Consider the following 25,400-nt stretch of genomic DNA (forward strand, 5'->3'; position numbering starts at 1 on the left):
GGGAAGAATGGGTCATATAAAATTTTTTTTTTATTTTAAAGGTGGGGGGGGGGGGGGGGGAGGATGAAGAAAACCGTAAAAAGTCAGTTGCTCTCCATTCTGTAGCCTTTTTTGGATTCATCACTCACAAAAATGGCCACCTATTTGTGGCAGCGCTGACATCCCGTACTTTTGTGAACATGCTTGGTTTCAGATTAAATCTTTTCAAGTCAAAGGGTTTAGGTCTAAGTGAAGTGACGAGTCACTGGTGTAACGGCCCTAGTCAAGTCGAGAGTCTTTATGAAATCGAGTCTAAAGTCATGTGACTCAATTCCAAGTCACATGACCCGAGTCTCTGTTATCTGCATTACTGGGTTCAAGTTTTTCCCAATTATTTGTTGAAGGTCTAAAACAAAAACAGCCATTTGGTTTTAAAACCAACTGCTGACAGGTTGCAGGATTCCTATAAATTTTTTATGTTATATATATACTGCTCAAAAAAATAAAGGGAACATTTCACTTTGATTTTGTGTGTGGCTCCAAATCCAGGCCTCCATTGGTTAATAAATTTGATTTCCATTGATGATTTTTGTGATTTTGTTGTCAGCACATTCAACTTTGTACAGAACAAAGTATTCAATAAGAATATTTCATTCATTCAGATCTAGGATGTGTTATTTGAGTGTTCCCTTTATTTTTTTGAGCAGTGTATATAAAAAAAAATCTAGAGACTTTTGTGATTCAACTTTCCAGAATTTGCAGACGTTTACATCCATTTAAGACATAAAAACTAAAACATTTGTAGTAGCTTATTGGGGATAATGAAGTGGGTAATGAAAGCAAACAAAGAAAGGAAGAAAAGGGACGAAGACAAAGACAGAAGTAACAATGAGGAGATGAGGTAGGACAGAGGGATGGAAAGAAGAGGAATGGAGAATGAAGGACAAAAAGGAAGGTTCCAAGAAATTAAAGATGAGGGGGAGAATAGAGAAAAGAGGGGAAAGTAGTAAGACAAAGAAAAATGAGAGAAAGAAAGAACAGCAGCATATGGAAGATATTTTGGGAACACTTTGGTTTTCTTGACGTCATCAAATAAAAGTGCTGAAAGAAACCGACCAATCCAGCCAACAACATCCATGTAGGTGTTTCACAAAGGCTTTATTGTCCGTTCTCAAGTGGTGACTTAAAGCAATTACTCTCATCTAGCACAACACCAACGAAGAAGAAAAAGAAGACGGTCATTAGATGACTGGTAGAGGTGCTGATGGCGTGAAAAACAGAAGTAGGAACTGACTTAGATAACCGAATCACTTACCTGCAGCCGTCGGCTCAAAGAGCTTCGGCTCTCTCAGGTTTTATTATGTATGTACATTCTGACCACAAACACGCTAAATCAGACGGTCGTCAGAGTCTCTGCGCTCTAACTTAGCTCTACGTCGCTTCAGTTGTTTTCCCCGATCCAAACAGTTCTGAGCGGAAAGCAACAATCTCCTTGATAAAGACGCCCAAAAACAAGGAAACCCGAAACATCTCGATCAGGTTTTTGTTGCTAGGTAACTTGTTTTTAACCATCTCCACAGTTTGTAGAATTTAATATCAAACGTAGTTTGGTTTTGCTAAACTACCTGGAAACTTAAGGGAGAAAAAAAGCAACAAAACAAAAAACAAAAACTGGGTCTGAAACAGAAAAACCCATTAAAAAGAATTTTCTTATGTTCAGAGGGAAAAACTCCAGAAGCTTTGGGAGTTTTCGGCGAAATCCGTTGGCTGTTCCGTCCGCCTCGGGGTTCATGGTGGAGGATGGCTTGGCTGCTGGGAAAACACGAGGACCTAGCCGAGTTGGAATTAACTTGAGGGAATTTCAGAGAGAAACACTGATCTGGCTCAGAACCGGAGGTGAGATTTGTGTTTCACCATGTATCTGAAGAAAGAGAGACGAGAAGACAAAAACAGGTAAGGTATAGTTTAGAGAAATCAGGTCAGGGAAATCAAAGATGGAAGGAGTAAACACCTGTCGAGGGTTTCCCAAAAGCGTAAGAAGACAGGTCGGTCTAGGTGGCGTTTGTGGCGGCTCAGCTCCAGGACGGTCACGTCCCATTTCTGCACGTTTGGGTCCGTCTTCGCCTCGTCGTATTTCAAATGGAAAGCCCGAACTGCAGGGGAGAGAGGGAAACGCGCGGTGAGAATGTTGCGTTTCACCCACCGCATCCTCGCAAGCCAGAAAGGCCCTCCACTCACTTTTGGCAAAAATGTCGACGGGAGATCCGTCAGGCAGCAGCCACGGCCAGCCCTTAAACTGCCAGGCAGGACCCTGCACGAACACGGCCACCACCCGGTCCCTGCAGGAACACAAAGCGGCCAAACTGAGACGGGAGGAAGTTTCCCCAAAAGGTGTTGCAGATGCACACGGCGCACTGTGGACTAGACTGATCAACTAAAGGTCCACTGCTTTTCGCTTTTGTCACGTTGGAGAAAAAGGAAACTCGTGGTTTCATCATCCACCTTGACACAGTAGAAGTGAAACTACATGATTTAGCTCAGCAGAGCTAAATCACGTAGCTCTGCTACATGATTTAGCTCCAAAAACAATTGACAATTGCCTTTTAATCCTTTAACATCTTGACCAGCGCTGCATTGAGAAGTATCTCACATAAAGAGCTCAGCTGATGCGCAGTTGAGAGAACATGATGCAAAGTGGTAAATACTGAAAATACTGTTGTGTTAAACAACAACAAAAAAGCAGAACCGTGCTGAGACTGTTCAACAACTGGACTGTGATTTACTTCCAAAGCCTGAAACAGAGCTGATGTAGAGCTCTCTTCACAGTGACTGAATGAAAAGCAGCAGCTCACCAGTCCTGTGGTGCCAGTTTCAGCGGCTGGTCGATGACGCGGTAGGGAACGGTGACGCTCAGTGTGGCGCCGCCCGGCTGGATCTGGTCTTTGCGCCTCTGGAGCAGAACCTCGTTGTCCCGCTGGATGCCCTGCTTCTTCTTGTCATCTGATGTAATGAACCTGGAAACAGGGAGCTGAAGGATTCAGGCTCTCCGTTTGAGGATAAATCTAGTTGATGCTAGTTGTCCATCCGGCTAGGAGTACTAATCCACAGTATTGGTTCACTACTGGTTTCCATGGTCACCACAGTGCTGAGACTGCCCTCGTCAAAGTGTTCAGTGACATCCACATAAATACAGACTGTGGAAGAACCACGGTGATACAGCATTAGACTGCTGACATTGACATATTACTGAAGTAACTGGAGAGTTGGGTAAGACTCTCAGGTTCAGTATTCAGTTGGGTCGGATCGTATCCAAAGATCTGTGATTTTTTTGGATAGACTTTAAAATGCTGTTAGTTTATAAAGGTAACACTTTATTTGAAGGGGTGTGCATAATACTGACATGAAACAGTCAAAAACATGACATAACATCTGTCATGAACATGAAGGAGTCTTTATGAATGTTTATTACAGTTGTCATGACGCGTCATTCAGTAAATAATGACACTTAATGCAAAGTTGCTCTAAAAGTTGCATTAAATTATAATTTACAAAATCATGCAAACTTGGCATTTTTAATGGACTTTTAATGCAACTTTGCATTAAAAGTGTCATCATTTACTGAATGACACGTCATGACGACTGTCAAACATTCATAAAGACTTCTTTATGTTCATGATAGATGTCATGTTTATGACAGTGTCATGTGAGTCTTATGCACACCTCTTCAAATAAAGTGTTACCTTTATAAATCACTGAACAGCTTAAAGATCTGTTGATATATCAACCTTCCAAACCTCTCAGGTCTCCTGGAGAAGCAGCATTCAGCTTCTATGCAACACAAATCTGGAACAAACTTCCAGAAAACTGAACAACAGCTGAAACACTGAGCTCCTTTAAATCAAGTCTGAAAATCCACCTGTTTATAGAGATTCCTTTGATTAATAATAACTGGGATATTAATCCCTACATTTGATGTGTATTTGCTTGATGATGACATCTGACAAAATGTACTGTTTATTGCTCATTTCATAATAACTGTATTGAGTTTTTAGAGTGTAAAGCACTTGGAACTGAAATGTTGCTATGCAAATAAACTTCACTTGAATATTGGTAATACTTGGTTTGCAGCAAAACGATAAAATAAAATAAACATCAGTTAACATCGACTCAAGCATATTTACTGGACAGATATAAAAGAAGAATCCACTAACATTGACTAAAATCGGTGTGAAAGCTGAGATATTTTGTATCCCTACTTTTAGCTGAAGGTTATTCCGTGAGAATCTTACATCCACCCAGGTTTATGTTCTAGATTTCAGCCATCTTTAATCCTTAAAGATTAAAGGTAGTTCTGGGAGGAGCTTTTTATTGTTTACAAAGAAACACAACTAATCGGAACATAATTTGGAAAATTAATCATTAATAAACACGTGCCGGGGTACGTCGGGGGAAAATAAAGGGTACTTTTATATGTCAGCCACTTTATCTAAACTAGAAATATAAAGGTAAAAAAAAATAAACATTGCATCCAAATCAAACTGTTCTCACTTCAGATCCTGGAGAAGATCTTTAGCATTGAGCATCGTGATGAGGGAGGTGGTGGCAGCAGGGATGATGATGATGGGGGTTCGGGATCCTGCAGACAAAGTGTCCAAAACGAACAGAAGGTCAGCGAACGCATCACGTTAGTTGGTATTTACATAAAGAGCAGCAGATGTGTACCTTTCTTCTGATTTGGTGGAGGTCTGGCTTGTGAAACTAAAAAAAAAAAAATAAAAAAAAATACAGATGAGAAAAAGAGTTTTCAGAAAAAATATAAATCAAAACATGCTGAACATTTAGCATCATCTTGGGTCACGTAACTCTTGACAACACAAAGGCCCTCCAATTGTAATTTTATCCAGACAGAACACATTTCTATTTACAGAGACTGAAGCCAAGTTCCCTTTAGGTGAAACCCAAACTGAGGTCACTGAGATAAGAACAATCTCATCTCAAAAACAGCTCTTCCCTGAACTGACTGACTGTTAATGCAAGCAGCAAATATGTAGAATTTTCCTGTCTTTATCAGCTATAAACAGCCAGCATTTTAAGAACCACACCATGTTTAATGCGCTTTTACAGGAGTGCAGGTCATTTTATAATAATTGGAAAAAGTACACTGGAATGTTTATATGTAAAGCTTTTAAGTCGATACGGACCTGGACGGGGAACTGGCTGCAGCGCCGGGGTCTGGGCCTTCCGGGCTGACGCTCCTTCCTTCAAACAGAAAATAAAAACTCCATGGTTACACACAGCTGAACAACGTATGGCTTGTGTCTGAGATATGCAAAGGTAAACATGATAAACAGAAATGTTTTTGCTAGGAAAAAAAAAAAAAAAAAAAAAAAGAGTAGAGAAGTTAAAGAGCTTAGTTTAGTGTGAGGGGGAACGGACCGTCAGGATCACTGATGGTTCAGAAATGAGCATGAACTGCTCAAGTTTCAATAAATTACTCATTTCTTTTAACGAATAAAGTTTTTAGACGGGGAAAGAAAAGTCTAGATTTCCCACAGCTCAACCAATTTTAAGTTTAGACTTTGACTAGACCTCTTCAACCCCCCCCACCATCTCCACCCCCTTTTTTTTAGGGGATTTGTTTTGCCTGCGAAGTTCAACTAAGTAATTTGAATCAGTTTTGCAGGTTTTATTCACAGGCAGTCTTACCAGACTTTCAACACATTCAGCTTTGAGTGGATTGTTAAATTTGGGTTGTTTTTCACAAAGGGAGGGTTTTTAGGCAATGACAAGATTATTTATACATGACCATGTCTGGCGCTAAACATGAATTATTTTTGGGGTTCGGTGGGTTTGCATTGTTTTGTGGGTGGAAACTGTTGGTCCAATCTGGCAACCCTGACAGCAGGTGTCTGTGTGTGTGAACATAGTTCATCTGTAACTTAACACAAGGGGAAATTATACAACTTTACACAAGGCATGCTGGGTGGATAACATTTTCCCTTAAAAGCAGTGGAAAACTCTTTTCCAACATTTTCAAATGTCAAGTATTAAATAATGCAGTCGGCTTGTAGTGGTCTTTGTTTTCAGTAATCAGACAGGAAATGAGAGAGAGAAGAGGAGGAGGAGACGTGAAGCGAGTGTCTCAAGGTTGGGAGTGTCTGCCTCGGCGTTCGGAGTGCAGATGTTTACAGGGATCCAGTACGCTGCAGGATGCCAAAAAATAAACGCAACGCACCCACCCAACCACTCAGAAGAGTTCAGCCACACACACAAGAAGAAGGAAAAAAACAACAACTCTGAGTGCTTGTGAGCCATAATAAAGCTTTAATTCCACAGATTTTCAAACATTAAAAGTTTCAAATGTGAATAATTAAGTCAATGAGTTGTTCTTTCCAGTAGCAGACAAACCGACTGATGTTTTTAATGACTGATGTGAAGGCATGTCTTTGGGTGCGTGTTCTCGTTTTGTAACGAGCTCAATGTTAAAGTTCATGTCTTAAATGGTAATTATTAATCCTACTTCCAATAAAAAAACAGAAAGACTGAATGTTCTCATGTGGTTTGACAGGGTTTTGGTTTGTGTGAAAACAACCTGCCTGAAAAAGCAACAAGTTAAACTCAACTGATTCAGACCAAAGCAAACATTCAGTCTGTTTCAGTTTTCTTTTTTATATTGGAAGTAGGACACACACATCAGGTAAGCCTCATTTTTGAAGATTATTTTTATTAGTCATCATTTCCAGTACTCTCGATTAACTGGGAGTGTTAATGAACGTCAAGCTGCACGTGATGGAGCTCTGTTCTGATTTTTGTCATTGAAGATAGGAATCAGTCTTAAAAAATTCAAGACAACGGTGGTTCGACTTCAGCCTTCTGTGTTGTGGCCATTTTCCCCCCCAGTTAAATCTCCATTTATTGGATGCAGTATTTGCCACATTCATTTATCAAGCCATTTATTCAGTTTTTATTTTATTGCCAACTTTGGCAGGATAAATCCTTCATAAGAACGACTGAACTTCTAAAAACTGGCTAATTTACAGCAGACATAATTATTCTGGAAAGACATTAAGTAGAGACAGATGAGGGAGAAAGAGAGACGACAGAGTGCAGATGGTTTAATGACCTCCGTCTTTGCTGAGTTAACAAAGCTGTTTTTTTAAAACAAAGTTACAAAGTAGAGAGATATAACTGAGAAGGACAAGAACAGGAAGAGGAGGAGAGTCAGGAACCAAAAGAGAAAAGAGAGCCACAGAAGCAGAGTGATGATAAATATGGAAAAAGGAGGAACAGTAATTAATGTCTTCAACTAAAGCAAGAATTCAAAAATACTTTCAAATTTAAAAATACTTAACTGATCCCAAAGGGAAATTATATAACTGAAATTTGGCAAGATCTATAGTTAATCCCAAAAGGAGTAGAATTTTTTTTTTCCTGAATAGTTTTCCACGCTTACAAATATGCTTTTCCTTTGAAGTTGCAGTATGAAACTTTTATAAAAAATATAATTTTTTGCATACATGTTGAATCTGTTGCTATGCCATGACAGTAAGGTAAGGTAATTTTATTTATATTTTCAGCAACAAGGGAATTCAAAGTGCTTAGTATGGTATAAGACAGATAATCTGTAGAAAAAAAGAAATTGAGCTCCTCTGCCTTCCATCAGTGCTAGCTTGGAACAACCAATCAGAGCCGGGGGGCGGGGGTGCCTAAGCACTGTCAATCACCCTTTGTATGACGCTGCTAATATGACAATAAGGAAGGCAGAAAGAGACAACAAATTAGAGCTGCATGTTAGACAATACAAGGCCTGCAGTAAAGTTCAACACCCTCCTCCTTTCCCCAATTTTAAAAAGTGAATTTCAGATTCTGCTGTGGCCAAACTACTCACTTACCTAGTAATGGTGCATGCAGTGCAGGCGTGAAAGCGCCCTAAGCAATCCTAAGTTATACGTTTTTTTTAAATCAACATTTCAATCTAGTAAGCGTCCTGTGGTTTAACTTTGAACTACAGCCTGTTCTGTGAATTCTACAGCAATCACCCATGTGCTTCAAATAAATGATTCAGGACATGTTTCATTAGGACAAATCTCGAACAGACTGAATATTTCATAGCGTCTGTTTAGATTCTCCTCCAGCACAGCGGTTAGAAAAGTTCAAATGAAGCTGATCTCAGAGGAGCAGCACTCCTGTCCGACTAATCCCGATGTTGTGAACCACTGGGCAGGCCGGGCAGCGGCGCTTCGGAGCTGACCGTAAGAGGATAACATCGGCACAATCTCAGCACTTTCACGGTAACGTAAACGGATTAGAATGAATTTGTTATGCCAAGCAGATGTTGATGGCTAGTTGATAGGTGGTGCTGCTGATGGTGCTCCATCAGCAGCACCACGAAATAAAACTCCCTGTTAAGATTAAAATCGCGCACAGCAGCAAGGCAATGACAGGAAATCCCTAAAGGGAGGAGAGAATGTGAGGAAAAACATGCAACATGTTTCGATGTTTAATTTTAGAATGATGGTAGGACTTGATGTGCATGTGGGACACAGTCATAAAATAATGTGTTATTTTATTGCACTCTGTCTGTCTGGGGTCTTCAAACACATAAAAGGCATCGACTTAAATGAATCAGGACTTTCCCAGAGCATTTTTCACACAGTCTAGTTAGGATTTGACATTTTTACGGTTAAGACTCTAGATTTCATTCAATACATATTTGGGGAAAGACCAGACACTGTAACCGGTAATGTGCTGTATGATGTGACTTGTAACATACCTGGAAGAAGTATTTTGATCAACTACCTGGAATTTAAATGGTAATGCATCTGAATCAGAATATATTACCTTGTGCTGAACTAGATTGACTTAAATGAAATGTGGTGGAGTTGAATCAGATGTTCCTTATTATGACAACCTATATTACAATGACTAGATGGATAGATAACTAGCTACATTTTGGAGAAGTCATACTTGATGCTGATTGGCTGTATCCCCCATAGCAGAAATAAGGAGGACTAGATGGTAGCTTATGTTGCAGTGCTAATGCATATTAAGTAATATTTGGTGTTTGAACTATTAAAATAGGCAGCTATGACAATTTTTAGAGGGTATTAAGTATTAATAGATTTTAGCTCTTTGCAGTTGACTTTGATGTAAGAGTCCAGAATACTGGGGGTCCACTGTAAAATCATGTTTTTCCATTATTCCCTTATTTCTTTAAATTATTTTGCTCGATCACTTTGTCCATTCCAAACTACTAACTGCTGATTCTATCATTAGGCATTAAGAAATATAGAAATTCTGTGTTAAATTCTGCACTTCTTACACTTTTTGTCTCCTCATTCTTGATAGGAAAACATTAGCCGCTTGTTTGCCAACATGGTAATATTAAAAACACAAAGGTTTTCAGAGAATGCAAACAAGTAGGGTCGCAACTATGTACCTTGAGGTGTATGCGAACACACTACAAACGTAAGATCATTGTTTGTGTGTGTGTGTGTGTGTGTGTGTGGGCGAGTGACGGGAGAGGAGATGGAGTGGAATGGCACCTAATCAGTGCCCTGTTCCTTATCAAATCATTTACACACACAAACAGCTGCTTAAAGAAAGAAAATGCAGACAAGAAATCATCCTTCTGCCAATGTTTGTCGCCCTGTCTGATGCGACGCCCACCTTTTGCGCCACTGCAAACAAGTGTGGTGGAAACAGCATTTTAGTAATGTGTTTGGAATTGCCATCCAGTGATAAATTAGCACAAGTAGCTGAATGCCGACTGTAAGAGGTTTGAGCTGTCCTCAGTCCATCGTTGCCAAAGTGAGAAGATGAAACCAGAAGTATTCCCCCCCCCGCCCCCCGCTTTTTTAAATCCGATTAGGAAATCTAATGTGTTCAAAGTGTCGACAGAATTCTCTCCTCTTCCTTCACAGCATGCCAAATTCAGATCATACTTTATTCTTCTTTCTGGGGAGTGGGTGTGAATACAAATAGGTCAGTAGCCCAGCCCCCCAGCCTCCCGCCTCCCCTCTTTAACAGAGCAGCCAGCAACAGCAGCAGAGACGCCGTGACGTGCTGGGAGAGCGTAATGCCACCAAGCCTGGAGCTGCCTCTCAGAACAAACGCACAACTGACAGCGCTGCCTCGCGCTCCTCCTGGCCATCCTCTTCCTCCCCCGCTGTTTGCAGCCAGAAAACAGAGCGTGAGAGGCTGCCGAATGAGGGGAGGCAAGAGAGGAGCAGGAAAAAAAACAACAAGAGGACTGGAAAGAGATCGCAGGGAGAGAAGACAGCATGCGTGAATCAAAGAGAAAGAGTGCGGAGGAGCATGAGAATGGAAAGAGGAAGAGAAGCTGAACAGAGACATGAAGCCCGTCCGAGCATTGCTGCTTTGATTTACACGACTTGATTACGGTGAAAAGGACCCGCGGCTGCGGCTAACCGTCACCTACAGCCTCCTCCTTCTTCTTCTTCCTCCGGCCACAGGCAGCTGCAGCACGGCAGCGTCAGAAACCAGCCTCAGGGGGATGGGGAGGGGGGACAATGCATCAAGACAGATGGAGAGATTGCAACACTCCAGCTCTTTACGCACGCTCAGCTGATGTGTGGGGGGAGAGAGCGGCGGCTACACGACAGGCTGAACGCGTCGTTTTCCCACTCTGAATAGCACGATGGTGAAAAGCTATCGGTCCGAGCTGCAGCGAGAAAACAGGAGGGTTCATCATGGGCTCTGGACGAAACGAGGGAGGATGTGAGCCGTCCGAGCCTGCGCCGCACGGCTCTTTCACCAACGGATAAGAAGGGAGGAAAGACCAACGGGGTGAGATTTGCAAACCTTGCAGTGGCCGACTAGAGAATTACCTGCTTTTAACAGAGCCTACAGGATGTGAAGGGTGTGTCGACTTGAGAGGGAAACATTTCTGTTTCTCTGTTTTGATTCCGGCAGACGAGATAAAACTCTTCAGTTCTCACAACCCCCCGTCCTGGTGAAACCTTTCAGTACAGAACCGTTTACTTCTGTTAACATGAGTAAACATGAGAAGTGAAAGCTCACGCAGCTTCAGGCTGCTGCTGCTGGTGATGATACACATAGAGAGTCAGTCTTTTGGGGAATTATCAAAGCGATCTACAGATAAGAAAGTCACCCTGTAGGTTTTAGCTCTGAGCAACTCACTTCTCTCCATCAGACTAAGAGTAAAGTTCTGGTAAGCCAACAGGATTTTACTGGAAGATAACTTTGCCTAACTTCTTTTACAAGTAATGGATTTGCTGTCATCTGTATTAAATGTGCTAGAAAGAACCGTAAATTCATCTTTTATTTTTTTCTTCCTTTGGAAAAGTTCTTGCTTATGCAATGATCAGAGTTTGGGCCCAAATTCCAAACTAGGAGTGTTTGCAAAAGTACATCAGTTAACTTATGTCCACCGCTCTAGAGAACATGCAGAACAAAACAAAAACTACTGGAAAGGACATTTTTTTTTAAGTCAAATTTAAGTGCGAAAAGGTGAAAATAGGAATAAAAGATGAAGGTAAACAATCACTTACTGATTATAATCACAAATGTGTCAGAAGGGGGCCAGATAACTGGAGGAGTTGAGTGATTTAACAATAATCAGCGACGTATTTCTGCATATCGGGTCGGTCTCTGTTACTCTTGGTGTTTTCTTAAAGGAGAAACGATTTATTATTTCCTTAGCATTTCCAGGTCAGTGTTTGGGCCACATCAAGATAGTAAACCTTTTGATAGATCTGAATCTAATCTGGACTTTTGTAATATACTGTTAGAAACTATGCCTTAGCCAATGAACATACTTTTATTTAAAAAATGTAAACAATATGACAACTGTCTTTCTACATTCACTGTAGAATTGTAGTTTCTCACCTAGAAGCAGGTGGCTGGTAGCTTTACCTAAACAAAAGTATCATTTTGTCAAATGATAAAAGTCACATTTCCCTTTAAGTTGTCCACTGACACCTTCCATGCCCGGCTAGATGTAAACAGCTTGTGTGCATCACTGACAACACCAAGTACTTCTCCATATTGATGTGTGAAATTCAGTTGATACTCAGAATTTGCTGCTAAGTCAAACTATTGTTTAGAATTTAACTGGCTCAGTCACTTTAATGAATACATGCCATTTGAATAGATTTTTAACTTTTTGTTTTTCTTTTTTGAGCTTTGAAGTGATATATTTTTGAATTTTTTTTTTTTTTTAGTTTTATTTTTCCTTACCCCCCCCCCCAGAATCTGGGGTATTTGGGGAAGGGATATTCCAGCCATTACATTTCAAATTACACTTGTTTTTAATATTTTACTTCTGCAATATTCCTGCACGGTTAGACTCATTTGTTCTTCAGGCTGGCCAACAGTAACTTCTGTTACATCAACAACAGTAGATAATTCACAGCATTCAAAGTTACATCTGTGAACATTTATCAGTAATTTAATTTGATTAATTTGTTATGAACTGATTATTAAAATAATTGTGAACTAGGCAGTAATCGGCTAATTGTGAACTCACAGGCTTAGAAAAAATAAAACAGCTGTTGAAACAATGCGACACTCAGAGCAGTGTGGAATTAAGATTAAAATAATATTTGGAAAAATTGTTCTACCCAAAACTCCTTAAGTGACATAGATCAAGAACTGGATTCCTTAACATCTTTAATCATCTCCACTAGGAAAGTGTTTCTGAACACTTGGCTACTGTACAAATCCAATCGTCTCTCCATCAGTGAAGAGTGAGAGGAGTTCACGAGCTGATCAACAACTTTGGTGCCTGAACAGAACACTGAGCCGAGCTGGGATGAGTAAGAACCGTTAAGGGTGACTCATGGAGCGATGACTACGCGCTCCTCTGGGCTGCGCTAAAATTAGTGCTCCAACTATTCACCAAAACAAATACAATCTTTATTTCAACGCGTGGATAAAACCTCAGTAAAAGCAGAGAGTGGCCCCGATATCACAAAACAAATATGACCACTGCAGCATAAAGGAAATGCGTCCAACAACTAAAGCTTTGATGATATTCTGATGATAACTGTAACCCCTGTTAGAAAAGCCTCCAAAGAACCGCTTACCACAAGTCACACATTCTTCATTTGCATCAGCATTTTACCAAACAAGATCAGATCAGGAAAAAAAAAAAAACCTAGATATTCTTTGTTTTCAAGCTTTGCTGGCTTCGGGGTTGATGTTAGGATCTGAGCAGTAGATAGACCCGTGGAGCAGCAGACGGTGGCTCTCGACTGGAACAATGTGGCTTACATATTTAGTCCAGCTAAAATAGACCGACGTGTTTAAAACAGCGGCTCACTCAACAATTCCAGTTCATCTGGGATCCACGCTTTACCCACAAACAGCTTCTTAGATTTCTGTGTATTGTATGACAAGATGAACTGAATCTGTTCTCCAAAACCATGTTGCTCATTTCCTTACAAGCAAATTAATACTTCATATCTTACTTAAAACACAAGTAGCCTTTAACATTTACTCCCATTGTAGCATTGGTGTTTGCTGGGGATAACAGGTTTAATAATTGTTCAGAGACCAATGTGAACATGAATGATTGAGGTCTAATAATATAGGGGAGCTAAGAACTTACCTTTTAAATATGATTTTATCCTTTTGAGTTGATGATTTTCAGCTCTGGCATGGGATTTGACTGGATAGTTTCAAACATAGGAAGTTTCAAAGCAGTCTTATCCAACTACTGAAAGTAGTTGAAAAAGTAGAAAGCCCCAGTTTAGGCTAAACCTTAAATTTAGACTTTTGCATAGTAAAAGTTGCTGTAAGTAAATAATAAAAATAGCTATAAGTAAACTATTACAGTTCACTTTTAAGATAACTTATTTTCAGCGGTTAACGAGAAAGCTGACGGTTTCTAAATTCGTTCCAACGAGGCCGTTTCCTGTTGTACATCAAGGGCTTTGTGGTTTTGTCAAACAGTAATAAAGTAGTATGGCAAGAATGTGCAAGTTTAAGACCCAACTTAGAGGTAATGTAGGAGTTTTTCTGGGAAACACAACCTAAAATTTAGAAGATGAATAAAAGATGTTTGACTTTCGTACTTTCTAACAGATGCAACTAATTAGGAGGGCAATCCGAATTAGTTGTACCAGGAAAGAAATTCTAGACTTAACTGGTTCGTCATCATCAGTTTTTCTATCAATGTTTTTTTAAGAGCATCTTCAACAGTTGCATTTGAAAAGGTTGATGGAAATTCAAAATAACTTTGCAAAAAGGTTTTTACGCTCACTTGAGATGGTTTTTGGCTTTTCCAAGAGTCAACATGCTTAAGAGGAGGCGGAAACACATCTGCTGAATAAGTTCTGACAAAGCGAACATTTACCTCATATTTACATAAGTAGCTGCTTTTAATGTTGGCGTGCGTTAGCGTTGCATTTCTTTCTCCATGTCCATGGACAGCATGTAACATGACCAATACATGACAGAGTAATAAGACATTACTGAAAAGCTCTCTCCATTTTTCTGAGATGTGTGGTCCATGCCAGATTGCAACCTCTACTTCCTGATTATTACGACCATGAGTAATGTTGACATCACATTTTGTGTAACCGAGTTGATTGGCTTCAAACCAATAGACGGAAACATGCCTGGTTCACTTTATTTTGGCAACATTTTAAAAGTTTCTGATGACAACTGGATGCTGAATAACGAGGGAACCAAAATTGCAACATTTTCAGCTGCTGCGGTTCACGTTCACGTAAATGGTCTGAAATGTGATGGTCTCATTTTTGAATCCAAAATAATCCAATGCTTCTATACTTTGAAATATTTCTAAGTATCAACACAACTGTTACTTCTCTTTCTGTACCTATTCATACAATCATTCTCTTATTTCTTAGGTAATCTCTTGGTGTGGCCACATATGCAAGTTAATACTGCAGAGTGAACAACCTGACACAAACTCTTCACTTCTGTGATCAGAACAATGCAGTGGAAACGGCGCCACTGTTGTACGCACACAGCCAAGCTTCTCTATCTCCTCTCTCTGCTGGGATTCTTCGTGTTTCTGGTCCACCAAGTGTGGCTCCCCAAGCTCTCTGGGATCCCGTGGTGGAGGGGCTACCCTGTGGTGTACGGAGGCATAGTGCTTCAAACTGCTAGGAGCAAATGGAACGGCAGCACTGCGCACTCAGCGTGGAGGTTCGTGATCGTTCCCCAGGGAACGTTGACGACCAATGCCAACATCAGCGTTTCTTTTCATCATGGCGACGCCGGCTTTGAGGGTAATTTGACAGGCAACAGCAGCCAGAGCCAAATGGGAGCTCTTAATGCTAATCTGACCCACGGACCTTTCCCTTATGTCATCAACGAGCCAGATAAATGCCAACAGAGCAAACTTGCCCCGTTTCTCATCCTGCTAATTGCCACCGAAGCTCGTCAGGTGGAAGCGAGGAACGCCATCCGGCAGACTTGGGGGAACGAGAGCGTTTTCCCTTCCTTGGGATTTATCCGACTGTTTCTGCTGGGGAAGAAAGATGGGGAGTTGGGACTTCTGCAGCAGAAGATGCTGGAGGCAGAAAGCCGGAGGCATCACGACATCATCCAGCAGGACTTCCTGGATTCCTATAAAAACCTGACGATAAAGACTCTGATGGGAATGAACTGGGTGGCGACGCAATGTCCGACAGCGAGCTACGTGATGAAAACCGACAGCGACATGTTCGTCAACACGGAGTACCTCGTCTACAAGCTGCTGCGGCCAGATCTGAAGCCCAGGAAGAGCTACTTCACAGGCAACAACATGAGAGGCTTCGCACCTAACCGGAACAAAAATAGCAAGTGGTACATGCCCCCCGAGCTCTACCCGGGTGAAAGGTACCCCACCTTCTGCTCCGGGACAGGGTACGTCTTCTCTGGGGACCTGGCTGAGAAAATCTACCGGATGTCACTGAGCGTCCGCCTCCTGCACCTGGAGGATGTGTATGTGGGGATCTGCCTGGCCGAGCTGCAGATCGAACCCACGCCTCCGCCCAACGGCTTCCTGTTCAACCACTGGCGGGTGTCATACTCCAGCTGCAAGTACAGCCACCTGATAACGTCGCACGGTTTCCATCCCAACGAGCTGCTCAAGTACTGGCATCACCTTCAGAGCAACAAGCACAACGCCTGCATCGGCACGCTGAAGGAGAGGACGAGCAGGGCCCACTCCAGACTCCGGGACAAGCAGGCGCATTTACTGAAACAGTAGCTGTTACCATTGACCGTTACCATTTGACATTTTGTAAATAAATTTGCTTAATGAAAACACGACACCTTTGCCAAACAAATTGTTTTTTGGCAAGTTTTGGCGCTAGGATGAAGTGGTATTTTTGGTTATGTTGAAATTGGTTTATTTGACAAAACTCCAAAGGAAACACTTTCGCGTCACACAAGTCACATGATCGACAACCAGATGTCACTGGGGCAAATCACGAAGATAACAAGAATTGGTAGGAGGATCATGGCGCCGCATGTTTAAGGACTTATCGTGTGAACAAAGTTATTCATGTGTGATTTTAATTGTGTTTATGTTGATGGAAACTTCACAATTGAAAAATGGTTTGTTTCTTTTTGACAAAGGTGGAATATTGACAGACTTTTGCGACTATTTGTAATGGAAGCGCAGCTACTGATGGGTCCATTTAAAACCTCCTGCTCAATACTCAAATGATTCTCATCTGTGAACAAACCTTACTTGCTATGATATAAGACAAACAAAGCGTGTAAAACCTGGTAAAATCCTGTGAAACTGTTGCCATTTTTCAACTAATATCGTTTCTACTGGGCTGATTCCCAGCAGAACGTCCATGTACACGGTGCTGTGTCATGAAAAATAAAGGATGAAATGAACAAGCGTGCAGATGAAACGTCTCTGTAAAATGTTAACTCTGCTGTCGAGTTTGATAATCTTGTTGCTATGGTAACGAGTCTGCAGGTAGCTAGCTGACACATGTGAGAGAATGGACATCAGAAGTAATTACACCCCCCTCCCCCTTTCTGTTTGTTTGTTTGCTTCCATTTTTCTCATCTTGGCTGTGCTCTTCAGCTGCACTTATCTTCCTGAGATGCACTGGACTGCAGTGACAACACTTCGCCACCAGTGGGCACATAGAGCACGGTGAGCAGCACTCCTGACTCAGCGAGCCAACGGCAATTAAGCGTAGCAACGGCTGGTCAGCGGAGGCGCTCACTGTCGCTCTCATGTTTCCACAGCATTTGTCAAAATAAAAGAACCTGCGCAACACCACACTGATTAATTTTCAAGTGTGCAACACACAGAAAGTGAGGGGTGGGGATTGGGTAGTTCTTTGATGGGTTTTCTGAGTTATTTTCCCTTTGCTGTGGCGCACTGCTCTAAATTAAGAAGGTTTGATTTAGTTAACAGAACCGTTCTACCGCCGCAGCGCGGCTACGGATGGCGAGGAAAAGAATCGTCTTTTTGCCTTCGCGAAATTTCCGGATGTAAACAATAACATAACATGAACCGTGTCTAAACGTCATCAGCTAATGATGAATGATAAACTTGTACGTAAAAGTTCTACCACTTTTCCTACAAATGCAGTGGAATTTTCACTTTTGAGTTTGTTCACACTGCAATCTGTTAGCAGTGCAGTTGTTGTAATTTAACTTACTTTAGCTGCTGCAGTGTTCAGAGCAGCTCAGCTCTGAGCGCTGGCTTTAGAGTCAGCAAGGTCAGCTGCCTGTCTGCAGCTCCCGTCGCACCACCGGTAAAATTTTAGCTCATAGCTGAGCTTCAAGTTACATCGCTTCACAAAACGGGGATGTGCTCCACGGTGGAGCCTCAACCTGCGCAGGAATCCGCTGCTGATGAATGGTGGATGCTCCGGTCGGTCTGATTTGATCACCGTCACGTCATTCCAGATCAAGTTTAGATTTTTTCCTGCATACTTTACAAAATGCTTTTCGCTCATTCCTTGTCTTTGAATCTCGGATCATTGAGCCAAAGTTGTGAAAACTTATATTTTCCCACGGCGAAGCGCAAAATAACTAGCTAGTCTCAACAGGTTAGGCGGTTAAAACACAACGCATGCGCACAGCAGGTTGGAGTCTATCAGTTACAGCTCAGGTTCTGCCAGTACAGCAGTTATAATTTTTCATACAGATTTTAGTAAAACGAACTTAAAACAATAAGCGAGCATCAATGGAGTATTAAAAATATTTTGAACCTTTTACTACTTCTTACTACTTTTTACAAGCCTTAATTTGAGCTCATTTAATTTACTACTGCACGGAAATCCTGAATAAAGTTAAACATTTCTCATTTCTTGTAACAATGTGCCAAGGCTCTCCTGCCTCAATCATCAGCCCTGTTTCAGCACTGAAACCCTTCAGGTGGAAAAACCTCTTCGTGAGACTTTGTGACCGGATCCAGAAGCTGTTCTTACCGTCACTGACTTCAGGGTCATGCCGTGGTAGGTGCCCATGGTGTCGATTTTGAAACCCTCCGTTTCTACAAAGTAAGAAAGGGTAATGAGCTGCAGGTTATGAACACACAATGTAAGAAACTAAAATACTGATTTATGGTTGTTTTCCTAAAGGAGGGTTTCAGTGTATTATAAGCCTGGCGGGCCTCCAGGCTGCACTGGTGCCCCCACCAGTTCACCAGTTCATCATTTTTGTCCAGGTTAACTTAAAAACTGAGCCATCATTATTAATTTTCTAAAATACAGAAAAGTAATTGTTGGGGATGCACAAATATGAAGCTTTGGGCCGATGTCGATATCTGATATTAAGACTGCTGTTATGGCAGTTTTTACCAATATTTTACTTTATCAATTTTTTTATTTAATTACCTGATTTTCAGACTAATCCACAGAATACTCAATTACTGAAATAATAATTTACAACAGCCCTAATATAGACCTTTTGCATAAAAACAAGACACACAACATGGGATTATGACTCAATCTGTACCTGCCTTGGGAACCTTTATTAGCTGCTTTGACAATCATTATTAATGGTGTGATGGATGTAAATAAGACTCCAGTTGATGGGGCAGAATTGGCCGAAATTGTTCTATTTTGTACTGCAAATGACATTTGGCTTTTCTAAAGAAATACTCTCCTCAGTCTAAAAAAAGACTGATTTTATAGAATTAGAACCATGAAGCAAAGTCACCTTCTTTTCCTTTGAATCGCTCCTGATCGTATCTGTTGTAGGCGGCCGGGACGGGCTGCTTGTTCCTCAAAGACGGGTCCTGCACCAACAGAAACCACACTTTCACTCCCGCATGCAGCCGTTTTAATTTATTCGGACTGAATTCTCATGAAGTTTCAATGAACCTTTACAACGAGGGAGCTTCGTACTGCTCAACTGAAGAGATAAAAACATGTTTACCACTTGGGTAGTGTTCTGTGCTGGTCTCTGCTCTGGTGCTCGTCCTTCTTCTCTGGCTTTCACCGACTGAAGGATGGCAAAGATGTTCTTCGAGAAGTTCTGTAAAACACACACAATAATTAAACATGTAAATGAACATGTAATCATACAAAATGTTGAATATTCAAGAGCTATTCATTGAAAAACACATCAGCAAGTAAAGAACTAAACATTTATTACTAGAGGTATACAAGTTCAGAGTGTAAATAAAAGGGCCAGTTTATAAAACCATGTTTCACTACGATATAAACCATTATTTTGAGAAACTGAAGTTTCAGTTTATTAAATATTTGTGGTTTTAGTGTGCTACATAAAACACTTAAATTATCAATGACTAGGGAAAGAAGTTGAGTTTTAATATGGGAGTTTGTAATCTATACTCTAAAGAGTGTTTAAAGAAAACATTCATTCTTCAAGAAATTCTGAGTTTTATTGTTTAAAAGAGCTAAAAACAACTTGGAAAAAGCCATTAAACCAAAGGTCAGATTTATATGCAGGAGCCAACTGAGAAATTCAACTGAAAATAACCTGCATGTCTACAGATGCTAAAATAAGCTCTAGTTGATTTAAAACACTCTGTTTTAATAAACAGTTTATAAAAACTGTTGAACAGTTTTAACAAGATTGTTTATTAAACTTCAAGATAAGCCTGTCAGTTAAAACTGAGACTTCAGTTTTTGCCGCCATCTAGTGGCTAAAACTGAGTTGTTTTGGACTTTTTCCCTGATCTTGTGCAGCTCCTCTCAGCGTGGCTCTGTCAGCGTGGGCGGAATCGGCCATTTATCACTGCAGCATATGTGAAGCTGCTGTCAACTTCCCTGTGTGGATATTACATAATACTGATGCAGCAGAACAAACAGTTCTGCTACGTCTCTTTGCTTTGAATGCTTATCGTTCAGTAGGTCTCTTTGACTCAAGAGTAATGTCTGTCACTTTTATTATTCTCCCAAGGAACTAGCAGACATGAGTTGAAACGGTGAGCCTATAGGAAGAGAAAGTTCATGTTTATCAGCTGAATCCTTTATAGGATCCAAGCTGGCGGTCATGTTGCAGGCGAGTGCGGTTGGGATTTGTCGGGCGGGCCGTGTGAGGTCGTGGTTCTGACCTTCCCGGTGCTCTGGAGGATGGTGGTCCTGGTCCTCCAGACCCGCTCTCGGCTGACGATGTCCCTGGTGACGTCCACCTCTGCGTCCACGAAGCTCCTCTGCTTCAGCGTGATGTCATCGTCCAGGTCCGTTTTGATGGTTGAGCGTTTCTTGGCCATAATCTTGGCTTTGATGGCGGCGATTTTCTCCACAGACATGGCTTCGGACAGAGATCTGGACAAAGAGTGGGGAGAAAAAAACAAATAAAATGTCAGGTTTTCTGGAAGGCAGCATTCTAAATAATGTGACTTTTTTTAAGTTCATTATAATCTAATAAACGTTTCGACAGAGAAATCTTGGTTTTGTACCTGATCTGGTCCGTCTGCACGATGCCCTCTTTGTGGCCCTCCAGACGGGCGGCCAGGCGCTCCTTGTCCAGACGCACACGTTCTGCATCCTGAAGGTCAACAATAAGGATTTATATTTACTTCATTTCATTTGTCTAAATAGGAAAACATTTAAATAAGTATTTTATCAAAAAACCGGAGGTGTACAAACATCTGAATACGTGATCTCTTAAAATGCTACGAAAGACAACACAATAAATCATGCTTACTCTAAATTAAAAACATGACTTAATTTTCTTGCTGATGCACCTTATATTAAATTAATAAAGCTCTTTAGGTTCTTACTTTATGTTGTGAAGAAAATATTAATATTTTGTTATTTGTATTTTGTTGCCTGTATGTAAACAAACATGATGATGTCATGAAAAATAGACAAACTATGGATGGACGAAGCCTCAAATACTATACTTGAACAATTTAACACACTGAAGACATTAAATCTGAACCTTTGAATATAAAACAGGCTGCCGTAAAAATAAATAAACTGCCTTTTCCAGATGAGAAATGTAGCTATACACAAGGTATTATTCACTTTTAAAAAGAAAATAAAACCTTAAAATGTTTACATCTTTTAATACAGATAACACAAATGACTATTTTTTTAAATTATTTTCAGGTATAGCAGAAATATCAATTTTTATTTAAATAAATAAAATCATAGCTGTAATTTGTATTGACACCCTGAATTGATAAAAAAAATAAGAGTAATTAAAAAAAGGAAATCACTTAAAGCGTCAACATTTAATTAGCATCAATATAAATTCCTGTTTCAATGGGGTGTAATTATGATTGTAAGTAGTTACTTTTCAATGCAGCAAACACAACAAACTATAAATGAATGTGCAGGAAACTCTGACATAAAAAAGAACAAAATAAGAAGAGTAGGAAGGCTGAGACAGGGAACTGGTATTAGCATTAATTTATCTGATTTCACATGGAAAAAAATAAAACGGAACACAGAGAAACAGAGAAAAGTCGTGCCACATTTCAGCAGGACCAGGAATGTGTTCAACCACATTGAGTTTAGTTTCATTTAATTTAATGCTACAAAATAAAAAACGATTTGTTTTATCAAATTTTGAAGTAATATGCCTCCACCAGAGGTCAGGACCAATTAAAGCTAACAGAATTTATTTCACTACACAAAAAAGCTCTAAATGTATTTATTTATTTTAATAACATTTGAACTTGTTAATCTGCAGGCAATTTGTTACTTTTCATAAACCCACGTGGTTGAAACTCATCAATTTGCCTCAGTTACCTCAATCCTTGGTTTCTTGGCTTCAGAAGAAACTTCATCAGCTGCTCTTTTAACTTGGAGAGGAAAAAGAGACGAGTTTTATCACCAGAAATTCAATGTACAGACAATTGGAAAAAGCTCAAACTGAAGTTCAGACAAATTAATAGCAGAAATCTTTACAGGCACCACCACATAATAATAATAATAATAAGAAGAAGAAGAAAAAAGCTGCTATAAGCATACCTTGTGTTGGCCTTTGAAGCCCTATTTCTATTGGTGCGCTTCTGTCGATGCTCGTCGATGTGGCTGTAGAGGAACAGAAGTGTGTTGTTCATTACAGCAGGTCAAGTTTTACCTCTACTGGACAATCAAAGAGTTCCTCATCAAACTGGTGACACAAGCAGGAACATTCGACAGATCACTGAGCTTTGTGGAGATGTGGAAAAATCTGCTTCTTGGCACTCGGTGTGTTTTAGAGACACCTAGAGGCCACAGACCGCTATGACGGCTCCTTAAGGCTGCTGAAGGAATGCCTGTAAAAGTATTCACACTCTTGGATGTTTTAACCAACCAGTGTTTTACAGCTTATATTAGTTTAGATCTGATATTCAGGCCATCTCACAGAAGAGATGACTGAAATAAAAACAAGTTTTGAAAAATATTTTTTGTTATTTGCAATTTTTATTTTCTAGGAAACAAACGCAAGGTTAACAAAAAAAGCGATTAAAATCAGAAGTCAAATCTCATTATGCCAAAATGAATCTGCTTTTATTTTTGGGCCATATCTCCCAGCCCTATGCAGAACTACCCAAACTGCACAGGAAGATCAGATCCTGCCAGCTTGTTGACAATTAACCTGCACTGATTTTACCTTCTTTTATGTTACATGTTTATATTTGGGAAATCTACTTATTGTTAAGGCTGCAAAATATAAATATCCCAATATTTAATGATATCAGTTGCTGAATATAAGCTCATTTTCTTCTTTTCCTCTCTCATCTGTGCTTCCATCACCGTGTCCTTTAGCATTTGATCAATGTCATTTGCATCTACTGGTGTGAGACTCTGGCCAAATATTAAATAAGCATGAAAAATTCAAGTTCCTAATGCTTGAAATGTATTAGCTAACAATTATTCATGTCTTTGCGATGTGACCATTGCGGTCAATATACATCAGTCTTTCTCAAACTAGTGGTCTACAAGGTACTGCATGTAAATGACTATTTGCCGTGATGTGAGGTCAAAGTGTGATGCATACTGTTAGCTTACCAAAGGATTGTGTTTAAAAATAAGAACAGATAAGTGGCTTAAGACCGGGTTACTGTACAGGAAAGCTAGAGATACCAGAGGAAAGAAAACACGACTTATATGATCAAAGCAATTCATGTTTGCAGGAATGTTTTTCAATTTCTCTGGGTGAGTTGCAGAACTTTTATTTTTAGAATGCTGTTACAATACACAGCATGCTACCAGCACCCAGATCTAGGTCTGCCCGGCCTGGGGGCCTAACAGTAACGAGGCGGTGAGCAGCGGTGCACCCCACGCTCACTAACTGCATCTACAACACCTGAAATAAAATAAATTATGTCGAGCTGAAAGAAAACAAACTTTAGCATCCACACTTTCCGAATCCGTAAATAACTCCAACCACCTGCCAAAGCAAACTTGTTCATGGTTTTGCCAGTCACATTTACAAAACACACTCTTCATTATTGTTGTTTCCAAGGACAAAGAATACATTAATAGGTGCATTGAGAGCTTAATATTTCCATTTCAGGTTGCATGTATTAAGACGTTGTGTTATTCTGGAGGCAATTCCAAGCTACGCAGTCCGTCAGTGTTTGTTAAGAAAAGCTCAACAACTGGAAACGTAGAGTGGACTTTCCAGCGACAGACTATGGAACATGAGTAAATTTGTTCTCCTTTGCATAGGACTTCCCAACTATACAAAAAACAACAAAAGAAAACAAAACTGAACATCCCGGCTGAGGGTGGATGAAAGTGACTTATTACACATGCTACTTACAACTCTCGCCATTGAGGTAGGACAGCAATCCTTTTCGATCCGGTCGTCTGACAACAGGGATGTTCTCTGTCTATAATTAACATGCAGACATGTCAGGAACAGAGACGCTGTACACAGCTAGAGAGAAACTAACGAAAGATGCCAGAAGCTTTGGCTAAATGCTCCACTTACTGCAGCTCTCCGCACATACGAAGGATGCGGCAGATGCACATTGTTGAGCAAGAATAAAATGGAGTCCAAAGTATAGTACTCTTTAGGTTGGCCCTCCTTGCCAGTACTGAGGAAGAAAAAACATTGCCACTATTAGGAGCAAAGTTTATAAAATGAGCAATTAAGCCAATTATATGTTATCTACGCAGGTCTACAAGCATGAAGTTCTAGTTCTGCTTAACACCTAGCAACAGTTAGTGAATCCACATATATAGCTTTATGTTCAGAATATTTGCAAGATAAATTTTCCTTCGTAAACTACAAAATAGAATAATAGGCAAATATTAAAATAAAAGACGAGCATGTCCTCGCGACTTTATGAAACAAGTCAGAGCTCGATGGCATCGCTAATTTAGCATCCCTTCACTGGGACAAGTTTGGTGTGTTCACTCCTAAAATAACAGGAATACAAAGGAAGTGCAAAACCCACGCATTTACTCCAAAAATGAATAGTAAACTGGAATATAATTTCTGCTGCAAGTTACTGAAATATAATGCGAAAGCAACCAGCAACTTAAAGTTCTGAGCCCACAGAGGAGTTGTGTTAGCATTTTAGCACAAAGTAGCTAGCGAGCTTTACGTCGTTACGGAGAGGGAGTTACAGGCCTGGGAGAAAAGAGGTTTAAACGTGTTTAGTGTGGTGACATACCCCCAGATTATGTAGTTTGTCTTCACATTTTTCGGCCAGGAGAACTCTCCGAATATCACCTCATCCCCTTTAGCGACGATTTCCTTTTTCTGGATATTATACTGACGAAGAACGCTCAACACATCCGCCATCTTCACTCGCCTTCATGTAGTATGTTTACGAGGCCCCCCACATATCAACATCAAGCGGCCTCACAAGTTGCCTGATCCAAAATATACATATTTTTTACGAGCCAGGTGGGCTTCCCACAAGCTACTAATGACGCAAAATCTAGATGCAGATGCATTTGGATATAAACTATGTTTTTCTAATTTAATTACAACCTGGAAGCGCATAGGTTTGTCCGAGATATGTATCTAAACGCAAAATTTCCAACTTCCACTTTTCTGAATTGAGAATCAAGCTTCTT

At 40.4% G+C, this 25,400-nt stretch overlaps 2 protein-coding genes across 2 annotated transcripts; one reads left to right on the top strand and one right to left on the bottom strand.

Moving 5' to 3' along the window:
* Positions 1-1,116: 1,116 nt before the first annotated feature.
* Positions 1,117-25,170, bottom strand: cdc73 (cell division cycle 73, Paf1/RNA polymerase II complex component, homolog (S. cerevisiae)). The gene is made up of 17 exons (XM_015030441.1): positions 24,992-25,170; positions 24,304-24,409; positions 24,133-24,202; positions 22,350-22,412; positions 22,128-22,180; positions 20,828-20,916; positions 20,480-20,693; positions 19,336-19,434; positions 19,117-19,195; positions 18,384-18,448; positions 5,181-5,238; positions 4,702-4,737; positions 4,528-4,615; positions 2,832-2,993; positions 2,218-2,318; positions 1,991-2,132; positions 1,117-1,900 (listed from the first exon to the last, which is right to left on the bottom strand). The coding sequence occupies exons 1-17, from the start codon at positions 25,120-25,122 to the stop codon at positions 1,864-1,866; spliced, it is 1,593 nt and encodes a 530-aa protein (XP_014885927.1). The 5' UTR covers positions 25,123-25,170; the 3' UTR covers positions 1,117-1,863.
* On the top strand, positions 7,629-18,142 carry LOC106946251 (beta-1,3-galactosyltransferase 2-like). Its single transcript, XM_015030462.1, has 2 exons — positions 7,629-10,788; positions 14,838-18,142. Exon 2 carries the CDS (start codon positions 14,924-14,926, stop codon positions 16,184-16,186), a length of 1,263 nt encoding a protein of 420 aa, XP_014885948.1. The 5' UTR covers positions 7,629-10,788; positions 14,838-14,923; the 3' UTR covers positions 16,187-18,142.
* Positions 25,171-25,400: the final 230 nt, after the last annotated feature.

This window comes from Poecilia latipinna, unplaced genomic scaffold, assembly GCF_001443285.1.
Source record: "Poecilia latipinna isolate Pla-1442-1.1 unplaced genomic scaffold, P_latipinna-1.0 Scaffold12, whole genome shotgun sequence".
In the NCBI taxonomy this organism is placed as follows: domain Eukaryota; kingdom Metazoa; phylum Chordata; class Actinopteri; order Cyprinodontiformes; family Poeciliidae; genus Poecilia; species Poecilia latipinna.